The sequence below is a fragment of the Choristoneura fumiferana genome, chromosome 7 (genome assembly GCF_025370935.1).
Source record: "Choristoneura fumiferana chromosome 7, NRCan_CFum_1, whole genome shotgun sequence".
NCBI lineage: Eukaryota > Metazoa > Arthropoda > Insecta > Lepidoptera > Tortricidae > Choristoneura > Choristoneura fumiferana.
In genome coordinates, this window is record NC_133478.1 from 1,402,823 (window position 1) to 1,417,752 (window position 14,930).

The window sequence follows — 14,930 nt, forward strand, 5'->3', positions numbered from 1 at the left end:
AGCTGGCCGGCCGGCGGCGGGCGGCGACGTTTATCCTGCGCCGAATAAACCGGTTTTTATTGTTCTAAACCGGTTAATCTGACAAGAACATTATGGAAATGTTCCCTTTAAAACCGGTTTTAAAAATAACGGTTTCGCGAACGAAACCAAAATGAAAAGGTTTTGCGCCAAGTACATGATAACGGTTTGGAAATTTAAACCGGTATCTGAGCTTTGCCCCTTAGAACTCCACAATGAACGACAACTCACCACTTGCAATCCCCGGTTGCCCGTACCTCTTACGACGTCTTCAGTCCACCTAGTGGGAGGCCTGCTAACATTTTGTCTTCCGGTTCATGGTCGCCACTCGAGGACTTTTTCTCCCCCACGTTTATCTGTTCTTCAAGCAAAATAGCCCAACCATTGCCACTTCAGCTTGCATATTCTTCGACCTATGTCGGTGATTTTAATTTCCAAATTAGCAGTCAAGTGCCTCATAACTAATATTTCTCGAGATTCAATCACGCTAAAATTACTTCGAAGTTGTGACCACATTCAAAGGCTCGTTGAAGTGGCAATGGACAGGCCATATAGCACGAAGAACATCTGTTCTTCTGCAGCATCTGTTGGCTGTTGGGGCCGAAAAGTTCTCGAATGGAGACCGTGGATTGGCAAGCGTAGCGTGGGATGTCCAGTAATGACCACCAACGACATGAATAGATGACCAGCAGGGCTACGAAACTAGAAGTTCGTGTCGTGCGGTCCCTCTCGCTCTCGTATTAAATAGTATAAGTGTCAGAGGGACCGCACGGCACGAACTTCGAGTTTCGTAGTAGGCTGCAGGTTCACGGTGGATACAAGCCGCTTCCAACTGAATAAACTGAAGGTTTTCTTCGTTTTCCCGAAGATTCATATGAGAAAGAAAAAGAAAACCGATCTTTTGTTTCGAGTTCCAAACGACATTAGCATAACTAGTTGAAGCGTACGCCTCTGTTGTAACAACATCGGTCGTGTTGCAGCGTCGCGGCCGCCACAGCGAGTCCCGCGCGCGGGCTCTGCGCGCACGCGCAGACTACGTGCTAAGCTTGGAGGCGGCGAACGCCACGCTACAGCGATACTATCTCGACGACATCGCGGACATTATGCTCGTGAGTTTATTCGTGGCTTTTATTAAAGATGGCATAAGATTTCTGATGATTCTGTCAGTGTTAGAGGTTGAAAAACACGGCATGTATGTAGATGATCTTCTTGGTCGGTAATCTGTCAGCGGGATAACTACCAGTTATTATCTACAACAAAAATATCGTCACTACTTTAAAAAAAACTCGTACCTCCAAATAGATAATTTTTCTGAGTGAACTTTAAGAACATATGTGAAGGTTCAATTTTGTTGACATATTGATTTTAGATTTTTTTCAAATTAGTGACTATTACCTCTAAGAATCCAAGAACTAATCTACTAAGTAAGTAAACAAACCAAAGAATATAAGAAAACAGGCAGTTGAGCTTGTACTATTATCTATTCTGTGACTTGTTGAGTTTAGTATACCTTCGTGTGTTAAAATAGAGTTTTTTGGAAATTTATTGCTGAAACATGGGCGCAACAATCAAAAGTGGTGTGCCGTGTGCCACATATTATTTTAACCATGGTAAGCAAATTCAAACAAAAACAAGCAGAGAGGGAAGTCTTGTTCAAACAGAAAAAAAGTGTTTAGATACGGTGACCGAATTTGTAGGTTAGTACTACGCATGGCAAAATATTTTGATACTAATATCCCTTTGAACTGGGCAATACAATTAAGAACTGGACGATAGAAGTATGTATGTATTTTTTTATGTCCTGTATCAACTTTGGTGCTAGGGCAGCCACCATCGCGTCCCGCGGAGGCTGGGCTCTGACGTTTCTAACCGACTTCGAAAAACGCGGTTCTATGTTCGACTGTATGTATTTTTGTTTGTCAGTGCATGGAGGTAGGATTCGAGGCGGTGGTGGGGCGCTGCGTGCGCACGGCGGCGGAGGCGGAGGCGGCGCGCGCCACGGCGCTGGCGGCGGCGGGGCCGGGGCCCTGCGCGGCGCTGCCTCCGCGCTCGACGCGCTCAGGGACCGCCAGCGCGCGCTCGACGCGCACGCGCCGGTCTTCGCGCTGCCAAGACCGCTGCCCTATCAGGGCACGCCGCCAGACCAACAGGTGAGGGTCTCCCCACGTTTGATTATCATACTCGTTATCGTCAGCCGGAAGACGTCCAATGCGGACAAAGGCCTCCTAGAACGCCACGAATAACGACGACAACTCGCCATTTGCATCCACCGGTTTCCCGCGTCTCTCACGATGTCGTCAGTCCACCTGGTGGGAGGCCTACCAACGCTTCGCGTCAGTTTGGTCGCCACTCGAGGACTTTTCTCCCTCAACAGTTATCTCCACATCTATCGACGCGACAGGTCACAATCACGAAGAAGCAGTGAGAAATGTCCAAGCAGCAGTAGATAAAGTATATAATTAGACAAAAACATATTGATTTCACTAACATAATTTTATCATATAAACCTAAGTAATACATAAATCAACAACAAGTACCACATGCAAACACAGCTAAATACCTCGGTATGACATTAGATACGAAGCTACGCTGGAAAGCTCACGTAAAAAAAACAAGATACTCTATCGTTACACAATAAGCTATTGCTGTACAAACAAGTCCTAGTGCCGGCATGGTCGTATGGTATACAGCTATGGGGCTGCACCAAACACAGTAACATACTAATTATACAACGATTCCAAAATAAAGTGCTCAGGGATATTGTTAACGCACCCTGGTATATTAGGAATGACGACCTCCATCGGGACCTCAAAGTGGATTTGAACTATAGTGACCTGATGAGTATCTACTAATCCTCAACCAACGACCTCGATCATTCCGCCAAGAGTGTAGAGACTATTAACTCCTGTAAGCCCAAGTCCTTAAACTGTCCGCTGTCCCCAGGATCAGGAGATGCGTGAACTAGTGAACGGCGCGGCGGAGGAAGAGGACGCAGCGGCGGCGGCCGTGGCGGCAGAGCTGGCGCAGCGGCTGCAGCAGCTGGAGGGGGGGGCGCGCGCGCTAAGGGCCGAGTGCCGCGAGAGCGCCAAGACGCTCGACGCAGCGGAGGCCGAGCTCGTGAGGCAGGTGAGGCTCTTGAGGCAGGCGAGGCTGGTGAGGCTCTTGAGGCAGGCGAGGCTCTTGAGGCTCTTGAGGCAGGCGAGGCTCTTGAGGCTCTTGAGGCTGGTGAGGCTCTTGAGGCAGGCGAGGCTGGTGAGGCTCTTGAGGCTCTTGAGGCAGGCGAGGCTGGTGAGGCTCTTGAGGCTCTTGAGGCAGGTGAGGGTGAGGCAGGCGAGGCTTGTGCTTGCAGTGCCCCGCGCAAAGAGGTTGCGAGCGCCAATAGCGTGTGAGACAGATTTTTCGGGGAAAAATCTACTTACTATTAGCTGCCTACTTCATATTTGTCTCTACCCCCTTCGTGACTTTCTTTCTTCTCAAGCCTTTAGCATTTTTTAAGTTTTTGATGTGTTTTTTCAAGATGGAAGGCAGTCCTGCGCAGTGGGACACGTCGAAGCTGTTCGGCGTCAACGCGGCGCCCGCGACGCCGGTCGCGGACGACCCCGAGGGGCCGCGGAAGGAACAGGAGGACTATTACTTGGCGGTTAGTCTATTCCACATAACAGCATTTGTATTGTAATGTTAAAACTATATTGCAGCCGTTTTTTAATATGTTTTTGCCCTTTCGGATCAGACAGTCGCGTACTTAATTTATATGGGTTTTATATAGAACAATACTTTTTTGGTAAAAATTATATTTTTATTACAATTTTTTTTTGCTGACTGTACTTTTTGTTGATTGTACTTGTGTTGTCACCCAATCTACATTTGAATACCAAATTTCAAGTAATTAAGTGCCAATAACCGTTGAAGAGCTCCGTCCTGTGCAATGGCTGGAATGCCAGGATGTCACTATCAGATTACTGTATTGTCCTGGACTCCTGGTGATAATTTACTTAAGTTTATCAAATTTCAAGTCGAGCGGACTACTGGAAGTGTGTTAAATTGAGCTCGCAAGCCCAAATAAATAAATTAACAAATAAATAAATTTATTATTCTTATTATTATAAACAGGGCAAGTTGAACTAAAGCTTGTACTAACGCTTCATTTTAATAGTGTTAAAGTTATTAGTTTACTTTTTCTACGCTCACATCGTAACTCACGCCACTCGCCTTTTTAAACAGCTGCTGCACAAAATGACTTTTCTATCCGCAGAAGTTCCGTTCGTACGTAGCCAGCGCGGGGCGGCTGGCCCGGCTCGAGAGTAAGGCGGCAGCCATGCGCGCGCGGCTGGGCCTGGCGCTGGCGCCGCCCGCGTCGCCGCCGTCGCCGCCGCGCCGCGCCGCCGCGCGCCTGCGCCGGGGACAGTTCGCGGCGCCGCTGGGACAGCACCTGGTGGCCGCGAGGGCCGACCTGCCGCGCGTGCTGACGTCCTGCGTGCGCGTCATATCTACATACGGTATGTTGTTGTGGCTGCATGTGACTGCATCACCATCATCACTCATCACCATCATCAACCAGAAGACGCCCACTGCTGAATGACAACTCGCCACTTGCATCCACCGGTTACCCGCAATACGGTATTTGACAACTCCTGATTTTGCCATGTCCTAATCATCATCATCATCCCAGCCTATATACGTCCACTGCTGGGCACAGGCCTCCTCTCAGAACAAGAGGGCTTGGGCCATAGTTCCCACGCGGGCCCAGTGCGGATTGGGAACTTCACACACACCATTGAATTGCTTCGCAGTTTGTGCAGGTTTCCTCACGATGTTTTCCTTCACCGCTGTCCGATGTTGTCCTAATATTATTATGAAAATATAGTATTTTGCGAAGAGAAAATTTAAATCGGTTGAGAATTGGATTTATAGTGATTTTTTGAAAAATCTATATACTCTCTATGTCTCTTGTAATCTATCTGTCTCTTTATCAAACGCTTTTCTGTATGCAGCAAGTAAGGCGGTACTGGCGTGTGACGTCACATGCCAGTATGTCTTTCTCTGTATAATCTTGAATTTCAAACTTTATAACTTTTTTATTAATAAAGGTAGCTTAATAATTGTTTCTCTATTAGATAACCGGCATTGTGTAGTTTTAATTTATAAAACTTATACAAAATAGTCCTACGACTGAGATGATGACGATGAAGACTCTTCTTCTCTTTTAAGATATGGCTTTTCTGTCCTAATTAATAGGACAATTTCGCCAGTGTCAAAGTAAACTCTCTTTGAGAGGGACGTTGTACGGTGATTGTAGTTTTTGCAACTTGATAGTAAAATTCCAGAAACCACGCGGAGACAACTTGCGCATTTAAAAATGCCAGACACAATAGCAATATAGAATTTTGTGATCACTGTTCACTGTTAAGGTTAATCGCCGCATAAAACACTATCAAAATTATACTTCAACTAGCCAAAGAAACAGAAATAGCAAAATTAGATATTGTCTACATCCGCCATGTTCGAATGCTACAAATGGAATCCCTGATGAAGACTCACCTTTCTTTTTCACTTGCCAGGTCTGCGGCACCAAGGCATCTTCCGCGTGTCAGGGTCCCAGGTGGAGATGCAAGCTCTGCGCGCCGCCTTCGAGCGGGGCGAGGACCCCCTGGCGCACGTGCGGGACGCCTCCGACATCAACTCCGTAAGTCTCAGCCACGCTTATTGGCGTCTCCAGCCCAACATTCTGGGGTGCGCTCTAGACCAGACTGGGCCCCCTCTCTATACATACGTCTATTGATCAATAGCTCTAGGAGATCCGAACTTGAAAAGATCATCACCGGTCTGATGAATGAAATGTGTTTCGTTATATAGTTATCAGATTGCTGAAGATCTTTTCAAGTTCGGATCTTGCATGAGCAGCGCTGACTATTTATCTAGCTACTCATACATACTATTTTTCAATCGGCGTCCACCCGTTCCGTGCAAACCTCGTCAGCTATAACTCAGAATTCTAACCTTGAATCACTCGCTACGCTCGTAATTCAATTATAGAACTCTTCGCTTATTCAGGATCCAAAATAGACACTCGCAAAAAAAACTGCTTTGCTTGTTTGTTGCTCAAATGAGTATTGATTTTGTAGGTGTGCGGTCTCCTCAAGCTTTATCTCCGCGAGCTGCGGCCGCCGCTGCTGCCGCCGCAGCTCCAAGAGCGGCTGCTGCGCGTGGCCGCGCTGCCGAGCGACGCGGAGTTCGTTCGGCGCATGCGCGACCTGCTGGCCGCGCTGCCGCCCGCCTCCGTGCTCGTGCTGCGGTACCTGCTGGCCTTCCTCGCGCAGTCAGTACATAATGCCATTTTATTACAATACTTGTATGATAAGCCAAAAAAGGCGAGTGCCGTGAGTTACGATGTGAGCGTAGCGAACATTGAAAGAAAAAAACGCCGCGGGCTCGTTTTGAGTTACTTATAAAGCGTTGCATACACATACAACTTACGCATGCTTTTACATGTTTTTTTACAACTAGGTAGTTACATAAATACCTCATGTCCAATCTACTTGTAACATCCTTGTTTGTTCCAGTTTGACAGAATATAGCGAGTATAACATGATGGACGCGTGGAACCTGGCCATCTGTGTGGGGCCCACGCTACTGGCGGCGTGGGGCGAGGGCGGCGCGCAGCTCACGGCCCAGAACCTGGTCAATGAACTGGTCAAGCGCACCATCATACACCACGCAGACATCTTCCCACAGGATCTGGCGCCGCACGCCAGATACGTCCGACCCAGGTGAGTGTGGCTACAACATTGCAGTGCGGCTACAACACTACAACGGTGTGGCTACAACACAAAAACAGTGCGGCTACAACACTGCGTCTGTGAAGTTTGTGAGAATGGATGAATGTATGGATGTTTGTTGCTCCTTCACGCAAAAACTGTTTGATGGATTTTGATGAAATTTGGTATGAAGATAGCTGGATAGCTGGAATAACACATAGGCTACTTTTTATCCCTACATTACCACGAGATATGAGGATAAAATCTCGAAATCTCAACCGCTGGAATCATGTCATTTTACACAGCTGTTTTTAAAATTTCCACGGGTTTTCTTGCAGACAGCTAGTTGGGTATGATTTATCACTGCTTTCCGTTTATTGCAGTGAGGAAGACGAGAACACAGAAGAAGGCGGCAGCGTGGCCGGGGACGACCGCGTGGACGCGGCGGAAGAGCACGACGTCAACGACGACCTGTCCTTGTACGACGACGACGACGAAAATGACGACGACGGTGCGTTCGTATTTGTAATCGGGCATGGTTTGACCAAGTTCACGCCCATAGAAATTGACATGAGCTTCTTTGGGTGTGTAGACTAAAAACAGGGTCGGTATTTCCATGTCGGTATTATCCGAGCCGGTAAAGAGTGTCACCTGTCAAAACGATCGAGTCAAAGACACAAATCCTTTTTTTATGTTTTTTATTCTGGACTATGGAACAACCCGTAACCGACCGGACTGTCGTAATTTGGCGGTAAAGAAAACTCTTTCATTTTTTTTAATTAATTGATGCTACTTAAAAATCTGATATTTTTTTCGGTTAATAAGAAAGGTTATTCCTACTGATAAAAAAGTTTCAAGCGTTTCTAAAATTATCATCCATACCCCATTCAGGATGTCAAATACAGTATTAATGCAGTCGTCAAAATATAACAACTATATGATATCTCTCCGTAAAGATTTGCAATTTTGAACATGAAACTACCGTGAGACTCACTCATATTAAATACGCGCTCAATTATTGAATGCGCGTGTTGCAGCAGCCGCTGAGTCGCGTTGCTCCGGAGACGAAGGGCTACGATTAGCTCGAAACATGTCGAGCTAACTCGTTTTAAGACGTGAGTTATCCGGGTCATTATATTTAATATATATGATATCTTATTTACAGATGATATAAGCGACGAGGGCGAAAATGGCGACTGGCGAGACAGAGACTCCGTAGAGAGGAGGTGAGAATATTTCCTTCACTGCACTGTTTCAGTCAAGTGCAAAGATATCGACACGGCCAAAGTTACAAAAATTTACGTATAACCAACAAAAGTTGCAAAACCCTTGACTTCGTCTCTTCAAAGTTCAATATCTCAATAACGGCTGAACCGATTTTGATGAAACATATCTAGGGACCATCAACCAATCAATTTAAATAAATCAATAAAATTAAAAAAAATTGAATTATATATAAAATACATAAAAAATAAAAGGTAATCTAAGTGAAAAACAGTGTAAAAGTCGAGCATTAAACCCATTTTCCCCTCGACGTGTCTATCCACGGCTATATGATTGTCTCGGGTAAAATGGCTCGTTTTATGCTCTTGTTGTACAATCTACTACTTTTTTAGATACAGTGTTTTGTCATGACACGGCAGAATGATTGTCGTATCTTTACTTCAATGTCTCATTAGTGTTATTTGTCTTCAGATCGGACAGTTTGCCGCGACGACAGTCGGTGCCGGCCGCACAGGTACCGCTCGAAACTGCTGTTTAAACACCCAAACTAAATAAAATCTCGACTTTTATTTTTAATTTTATTTATAATTTTCTTAAATTAATCGTAATGTCAAACACTTGCTGCCTACCGAACATAGGGTTATACAATAAATATTAAATTATCCGCAATTAATAATCTATACATATCATAAATTATTCGCGGATAAATTTTTCATTCGAATAAAATAGTCATTCATAATGTGATTATTTTTATTCGTTATTCGACATACGAATAAATTTTAACCATCTCTGGGTACAGTGCGTTGTAGCACAGAATAAGTAACATGGTTGTAGTTACAAGCGATTACTGAGAAACTAGTAAACAATAAGATCCAGCAGCTGAATTAAAATTTAGGGATTTTTTTAAATTCCCGTGGGAATTCCCGATATTTAAATCGTGGTTTTCATTGACGTTACATTAAAAACAATGTCAAATTTCATTACTCTAAGCCCAGCGGTTGTTATTGCGAGATTTTATCCCTATCCAGTGGGAATATTGGAATAAAAAGTAGCCTATGCTATTCAGCCGTTTCAGCGTGAAGGAGTTACAAACACACTCACTCATTCACAAACTTTCGCATTTTTATATTAGTAGGATTACACACTTCACGCGATAGGCACTTGTCTCACCGCCAGCGAGGAAGCGATTGGCTATCGACTATTTTCTCGCTCAGAAACGAACAAAAGATATAAGATCCTGTGTGAGTAAAAGAGACACATATATTAATAGTTGATCGCTGGTTGTTCACACTGTCGGCGAGAACTCGCTCTTACATCTTTTGTCGCAGCGACAAGAGCTATAAAACTCGCTGAGCTATAGATACTCGCTCAGCGATGTCAGCTTGGCGGCCGCCCCGCACGAGCGAGTCCGGTGGAGCGAGTAATAGCCCGTCGCACTCGAACACTCGCACACAGCCGAGCGACAAAACTACACTCGCTTCTCGCTGCTCGCCCACTCGTTTCTAGTTACTCGCTCTACTCGCTTCTCGCTCATCGTCGGCGGTGGGACAAGTGCCTTAGTCTCACGTAAAATTACTTACCTATGATGTCACTACGGGCAGCCAGTGTTTTACATTAGTACCATAGACTTTATAATCTCGGAGAACTGACTCAAGGTTTTATTTAGTTTGACTGTGTCTTTATTGGTGACTAGGTGTCACTTTTTAGGTCTAGACCAGCCATAGTCTTTATTAAATCACGAATGAAATATCAACGATGGAAGCTAGGTAACTTGCCATATATATTAGGTTATACAAAGTTCAATGATAAAATATCAAAGTCTAAACGAATGTATGTTTTATTTAAAAACAAAACGACTCGAGAGCCTGCTCTTATGTAATGATGTTTTTGTTATTTACTCTATGCGATTATTTAGAGATTTGCTTCGCATTTAGGGGCTGTTTCACCATCCATTGTTTAGTGTTAAGTGACGGTTAAATGTGATGCCGTCTCCGTCTATTCGAACAAAACAAATAGAGACGGCATCACATTTAACCGTCACTTAACACTAAACAATGGATGGTGAAACAGCCCCTTAAAGTTACAATATTTAGTTTATTGGTTGTATCATTTGTGGTGTTCGTTTATATTGGTTTGAAACGGTATCAATGGCGGAAGATGTGTAGATGTAAAATACACTAATTTAGCATATTTTTATACAGATCTCTTTAGAAGCTTTTTTATAGCTAGGTATTTTATGAATTAGTATTGTGGTGCATATACAGCGTGTATTTTTTACACAAACACAAAAAGTAACCAGACGTTGGTTTTGGTGCTGTAAACCGTTTTGCAATTAATTTTAAGTTTAGTAAACTGCCAGTTCGGAATTAATTTTTGAATTTATTTCGGGCAACAATGTATTGCGTACAATAATTTGATACGAGAGAGTAGCGGATCTGTGACAGCTGTCACGTCAGCAAGTGCGATGTTTCGAACAATAACAGAGTAGTGATCAGTAGCGATAGTATTTTTTTTACTGACCACTCTTATAAAAATTGCGGTTATAACAGAAATACACGTTGTAGTTTTTGATTTTGAGCAAAACTAGTTTTAATATTAATTTATATGTTTGTAGTAAGTACTCACTATAGCATAAACATATCCTTAGAGTGCAATGCGTAGATATTAAGAGGCGTAATGTTTATTAAATATCTTCCGCTTTTTGATGCTAGCCTGCATGTATATGTAGTTTTTTGTTGTGTTGTAAATAATTTGGTTTTTGAAGGCTAACAGGACAAAAACGTTAATGTATGTACCTCACTGTTTCATCCCAATGGTTGTTTTTAAATTCACAATTTTTATACAATAAAACGAAAAAAAGGTGCAACAGACGTACATATGCGTTTTACCCAATTGAAACAAATTATCATTCGTCTTTCTCTTAACTCAATTTCATGCTCATTGTCACAAAACATAAAAATCATTGCAAAATCATCAAATTAACATCATAATAAATCATATTATGTTTCTATTTGTGTTAAATGATATCGTTGTTTTTTGAGATGTCTTTGTGGAATGAATTGAGTACCAATTGCAAACAGAAAACGATTTGTCTAAGGAATAGCGATGATTTGATTGGATCTTCGAAATGATACGTCGTTCACTGGGTGTCAAAGGCTTTATGATGATGATGATGATCTGTAGTCATCAGCAGGCATACTCGCAGAACTTCATGCGTCACGGTCCTGTGCTGTGGCTTCTAGGTCTCAACCCAATTAGAAACAAAGGCTTTAGTCAATCATTATTATCATCATCATCAACCGAAACACGTCTTCTCCAAAAGGTTATCAGTCACCTTCTATTTAGGTCCTAAATTTCCTAAATTTTAGTAGAACTACACACTGTGTAAGTGGGACTATTACGACTATTCTTCCCAAAAAGATAAATTATGATTTACATAAATGTTAACAAAACATGTTAAATTATATCTAGTCAAAATTCCGCCTTTAGCTAAATGGCAAGTCCCAATTACAAATATTACTTGCCCGAAAAAGCAGCAAGAAATCTTTTACGGCAATAGGCCCGTTTTACAACTCCCTGTCAAATTCCAGCTGTATCTGACAGATATTTATGATGTCATCTCTGTTTATTTTGTTCAATTAAACTGAGATAGCGTGACGGAACAGAATGGTGAAACAGAGTTAGACTAACGAGCGTAGCTTTGTAATACCCAGTGGACGACCTTCATTGAGGTTTTGGTTGGGTTGTGACCTGTTTTACTTGTTATTTTATTGCATTAAGACCATAGAGGAACTGACCAATAAAGAGACAGTACTGACAATCCAAATCGGCATTTTCAAGCTTCCATTTTAATAAGAATTAAAAAAAAAGTTAACTGCATCAATAGAATTACCATAGTATGCCATTTAGTTTATTCTGCTTGTAATCATTTTTCCTTCGTTTCTTACATCGAACAAAGCAATTTTAGATCTTAATTATGATTAAATTTCTTCAAAATAAATGTTTTTTTTCATTATCAAGCAATTTTGCAGGTGGTAGGACCTTGTGCAAGGTCTGCTCGGATTGCTACCACCATCTTGCTCGCTAATCCTGCCATGAAGCAGCAGTGCTTGCACTGTTGTGTTTCGGCGTGGAGAGTAAGACAGCCGGTGAAATAACTGGCACTTGAGGTATCCCATCTTAGGCCTCTAGGTTGGCAACGCATCTGCAATACCCCTGGTGTTGCAGATGTTTATGGGCGGTGGTGATCTCTTACCATCAGGAGACCCACTTGCTCGTTTGCCATCCAGTCAAATAAAATAAAAATGGCTATCAATTTCGATCATAAAATCAGCTTGCCTTACCATAATAGCTCAAACCGATTAATTAAAAATAATACATAGGTACAGGTTGAATTTTTTAAACGCCACTTTATGACTGTTATTTAAACAATATTTCATTTAGAGACCGTTACACCTGTCATTGATAAATTATATGTGACAGATTAATGTGACGCTGTCTCTGTTTATTCGGACATTACATAAGAGTATCTGTTACATAAAGTTAACAATGATTGATAAAGCTCCTAAATGTTTAGTCACGTGACTGGTCACGAATACGGATCACGAAATTTGAAAATTTGTATTTTATTCGTTAATTTCTCTATGGAACTATATAACTGCATAAGTTCTATTTGTTATTGTTATTGCATTAAGACTGAAGCTTGGTATTTTACATTTATTGTAGAGTTGCTTTATCGAATAAACGTTTATGTGCATGTATGTGTTTTATTTTGTGTTTCGCTTCGCATCCGCTTTCTGTGTGTGTGTGTCGTTTGCTTTTTAATGGTATCTGTGGGGTAGTTGTGGTGGTAGTATTTTATTTATTATGGTACATTTCAATAAATATTTATTTTTTATCTGTAACCGAAAGTGATTTTCCATAACCGTAGGATGAAACTCTTGGCGACTCGTTCTGAAAATATAATTCAAAATTGGTTTATATTTAGAAGGAAAAAATAATGTTTATGCAAAAGTTAGGGCACAAAAATAGAAAAATTAACATTAATTTCATTTTCAATTCAAAATGCCACTAATTGAAAGTTAAGGTCATTTTCTTTTTTAAATTTGGTTTTGCATATAAGCGATACCCTGAATAGGGATGGCGATTTCCTAAATTTCGAAAACCGGATGCCACAGTTATTAACACATTTGGGATTTGAAGATTCGAGAGCAGTTAGAATACTACAAAGAGCGTAAAATGGATTAAAGATAAACCAATCATTTTCACACATATTATCGGACCCGACTTTTTTTTTAAAGTTACACAAACGTAACTACTACGTACACTTTTATAGGTAGTCATTCACGATGACGCGTGCCGTGGTTCTTATTACAATGTCATTAATGTCTAATTTTGACAAAATCACGCGTCTTCGTGGATGGCACTGGCACTAGGTATACACTAAATTTGATTGTCACGGGCCTTCACTCCCGAACTTCGAGTAGAAACACTTCATTTTTTCTTGTCCGGGCGAGCGGTTAGTTCCAATGGAGTGCCGAAAAAAGTTTCTCGATGAGGGCTACGGTATAGATGTCGCTAGCGTCACTGCTTAAGTGGCTAACATAAGAAACAAACAAGCTGAGATATGAGGTGCATAGGGGAAATTCGTGTCTGTACCGTTGACCATCAGTGGTGTAGCGGTATAGCACGCGGTACGGAATACCGAGGACCTGGGTTCGATTCCCAGTGATGGTCTTATTTTTCTGGTTTTTCTGTGCATCTATATTTCAGTTTGTATTTTCAATTTAGGTTTTGCGGGATGACCGTAAAAGTAAAAATTTGGAATTGAAATAAAAAATACAAAAAGATTCCAAAAAACCAATCACTTCATTTTTGTCATATTTCTTGTTCGATTGATAAACGAAAGAATACTTACCCATCCAATATGTGTCCAATATTTCTACTACGCTACTTATGCAGCAGCACTAGGGACATCTATGCTCCGCTCTCATCGAGAGACGTCACACTCTTTCAATAATAACAACATATGAATAACATCACCACCACCAGCTACCAGCGAAGCAATTCAATGGTGCGTGTGAAGTTCCCAATCCGCACTGGGCCCGCGTGGGAACTATAGCCCAAGCCCTCTTAGGAGGCCTGTGCCAGCAGTGGGACGTATATAGGCTGGGATGATGATGATGATGATGATGATGATGAATAACATATGTTCTTGTGTGCGTGACCTCAACTCTGGTGGCACTACCTATAGTATTACGGTGATTGTGATGCGTGCGCGCAGGTCCGCGAGCCGTCCCCCGCCGCCCCGCCGCCGCCGCCGGCTCCACCTCCGCTGCGCAGTGCCGGTAAGTTATAAAACCGACGTACATACTTTTATTTACTACTAGCTTTTGCCCGCGGCTTCGCCCGCGTGGAATTCGGTAATCGCGAGCTGATTCCTCGGGAACTGTGCATTTTTCCGGGATAAAAAGTAGCCTATGTCACTCTCTGGCCCATAAACTATCTCTATGCCAAAAATCACGTCGATCCGTCGCTTCGTTTCGACGTGAAAGACGGACAAACATACAAACACACACTCGCATTTATAATATTAGTATGGACTAGCTGTTGCCCGCGACTCCGTCCGCGTAGTATTCGTTTATCGCTATCCCGCGGGATCTGCAATTTTCCGAGATAAAAAATTCTTATATCCTTCCGCGGGACTCTATCTGTATACCGAATTTCATCTAAATCGGTTCAGCGGTTTAGACGTGATTGAGTAACAAAAATCCAAACATCTTCACAAACTTTCACATTTGTAATATTAGTAGGAAGTAGGATTCATACTTTCATCATTCATCATTACTAATATAATACATGCAACTCAGTGATTCTGGTTGACACCAATCAATTGACGTACTTTTTATGAGCTGTCAAAACACAATGAGGGCT

The 14,930-nt window shown here is 42.4% G+C and overlaps 1 protein-coding gene across 1 annotated transcript in view; it reads left to right on the forward strand.

Annotated features, from left to right (window-relative positions):
- Nucleotides 1-14,930, forward strand: part of LOC141429478 (SLIT-ROBO Rho GTPase-activating protein 3-like) — a 74,955-nt gene that overhangs the window by 56,983 nt on the left and 3,042 nt on the right. The window contains 13 exon segments of the mRNA XM_074089788.1: nucleotides 999-1,127; nucleotides 1,942-2,034; nucleotides 2,037-2,168; nucleotides 2,962-3,144; nucleotides 3,536-3,658; nucleotides 4,271-4,514; nucleotides 5,577-5,701; nucleotides 6,141-6,334; nucleotides 6,579-6,785; nucleotides 7,157-7,284; nucleotides 7,939-7,999; nucleotides 8,469-8,511; nucleotides 14,281-14,344. Coding sequence (XP_073945889.1) covers nucleotides 999-1,127; nucleotides 1,942-2,034; nucleotides 2,037-2,168; nucleotides 2,962-3,144; nucleotides 3,536-3,658; nucleotides 4,271-4,514; nucleotides 5,577-5,701; nucleotides 6,141-6,334; nucleotides 6,579-6,785; nucleotides 7,157-7,284; nucleotides 7,939-7,999; nucleotides 8,469-8,511; nucleotides 14,281-14,344 — 1,726 coding nt within the window.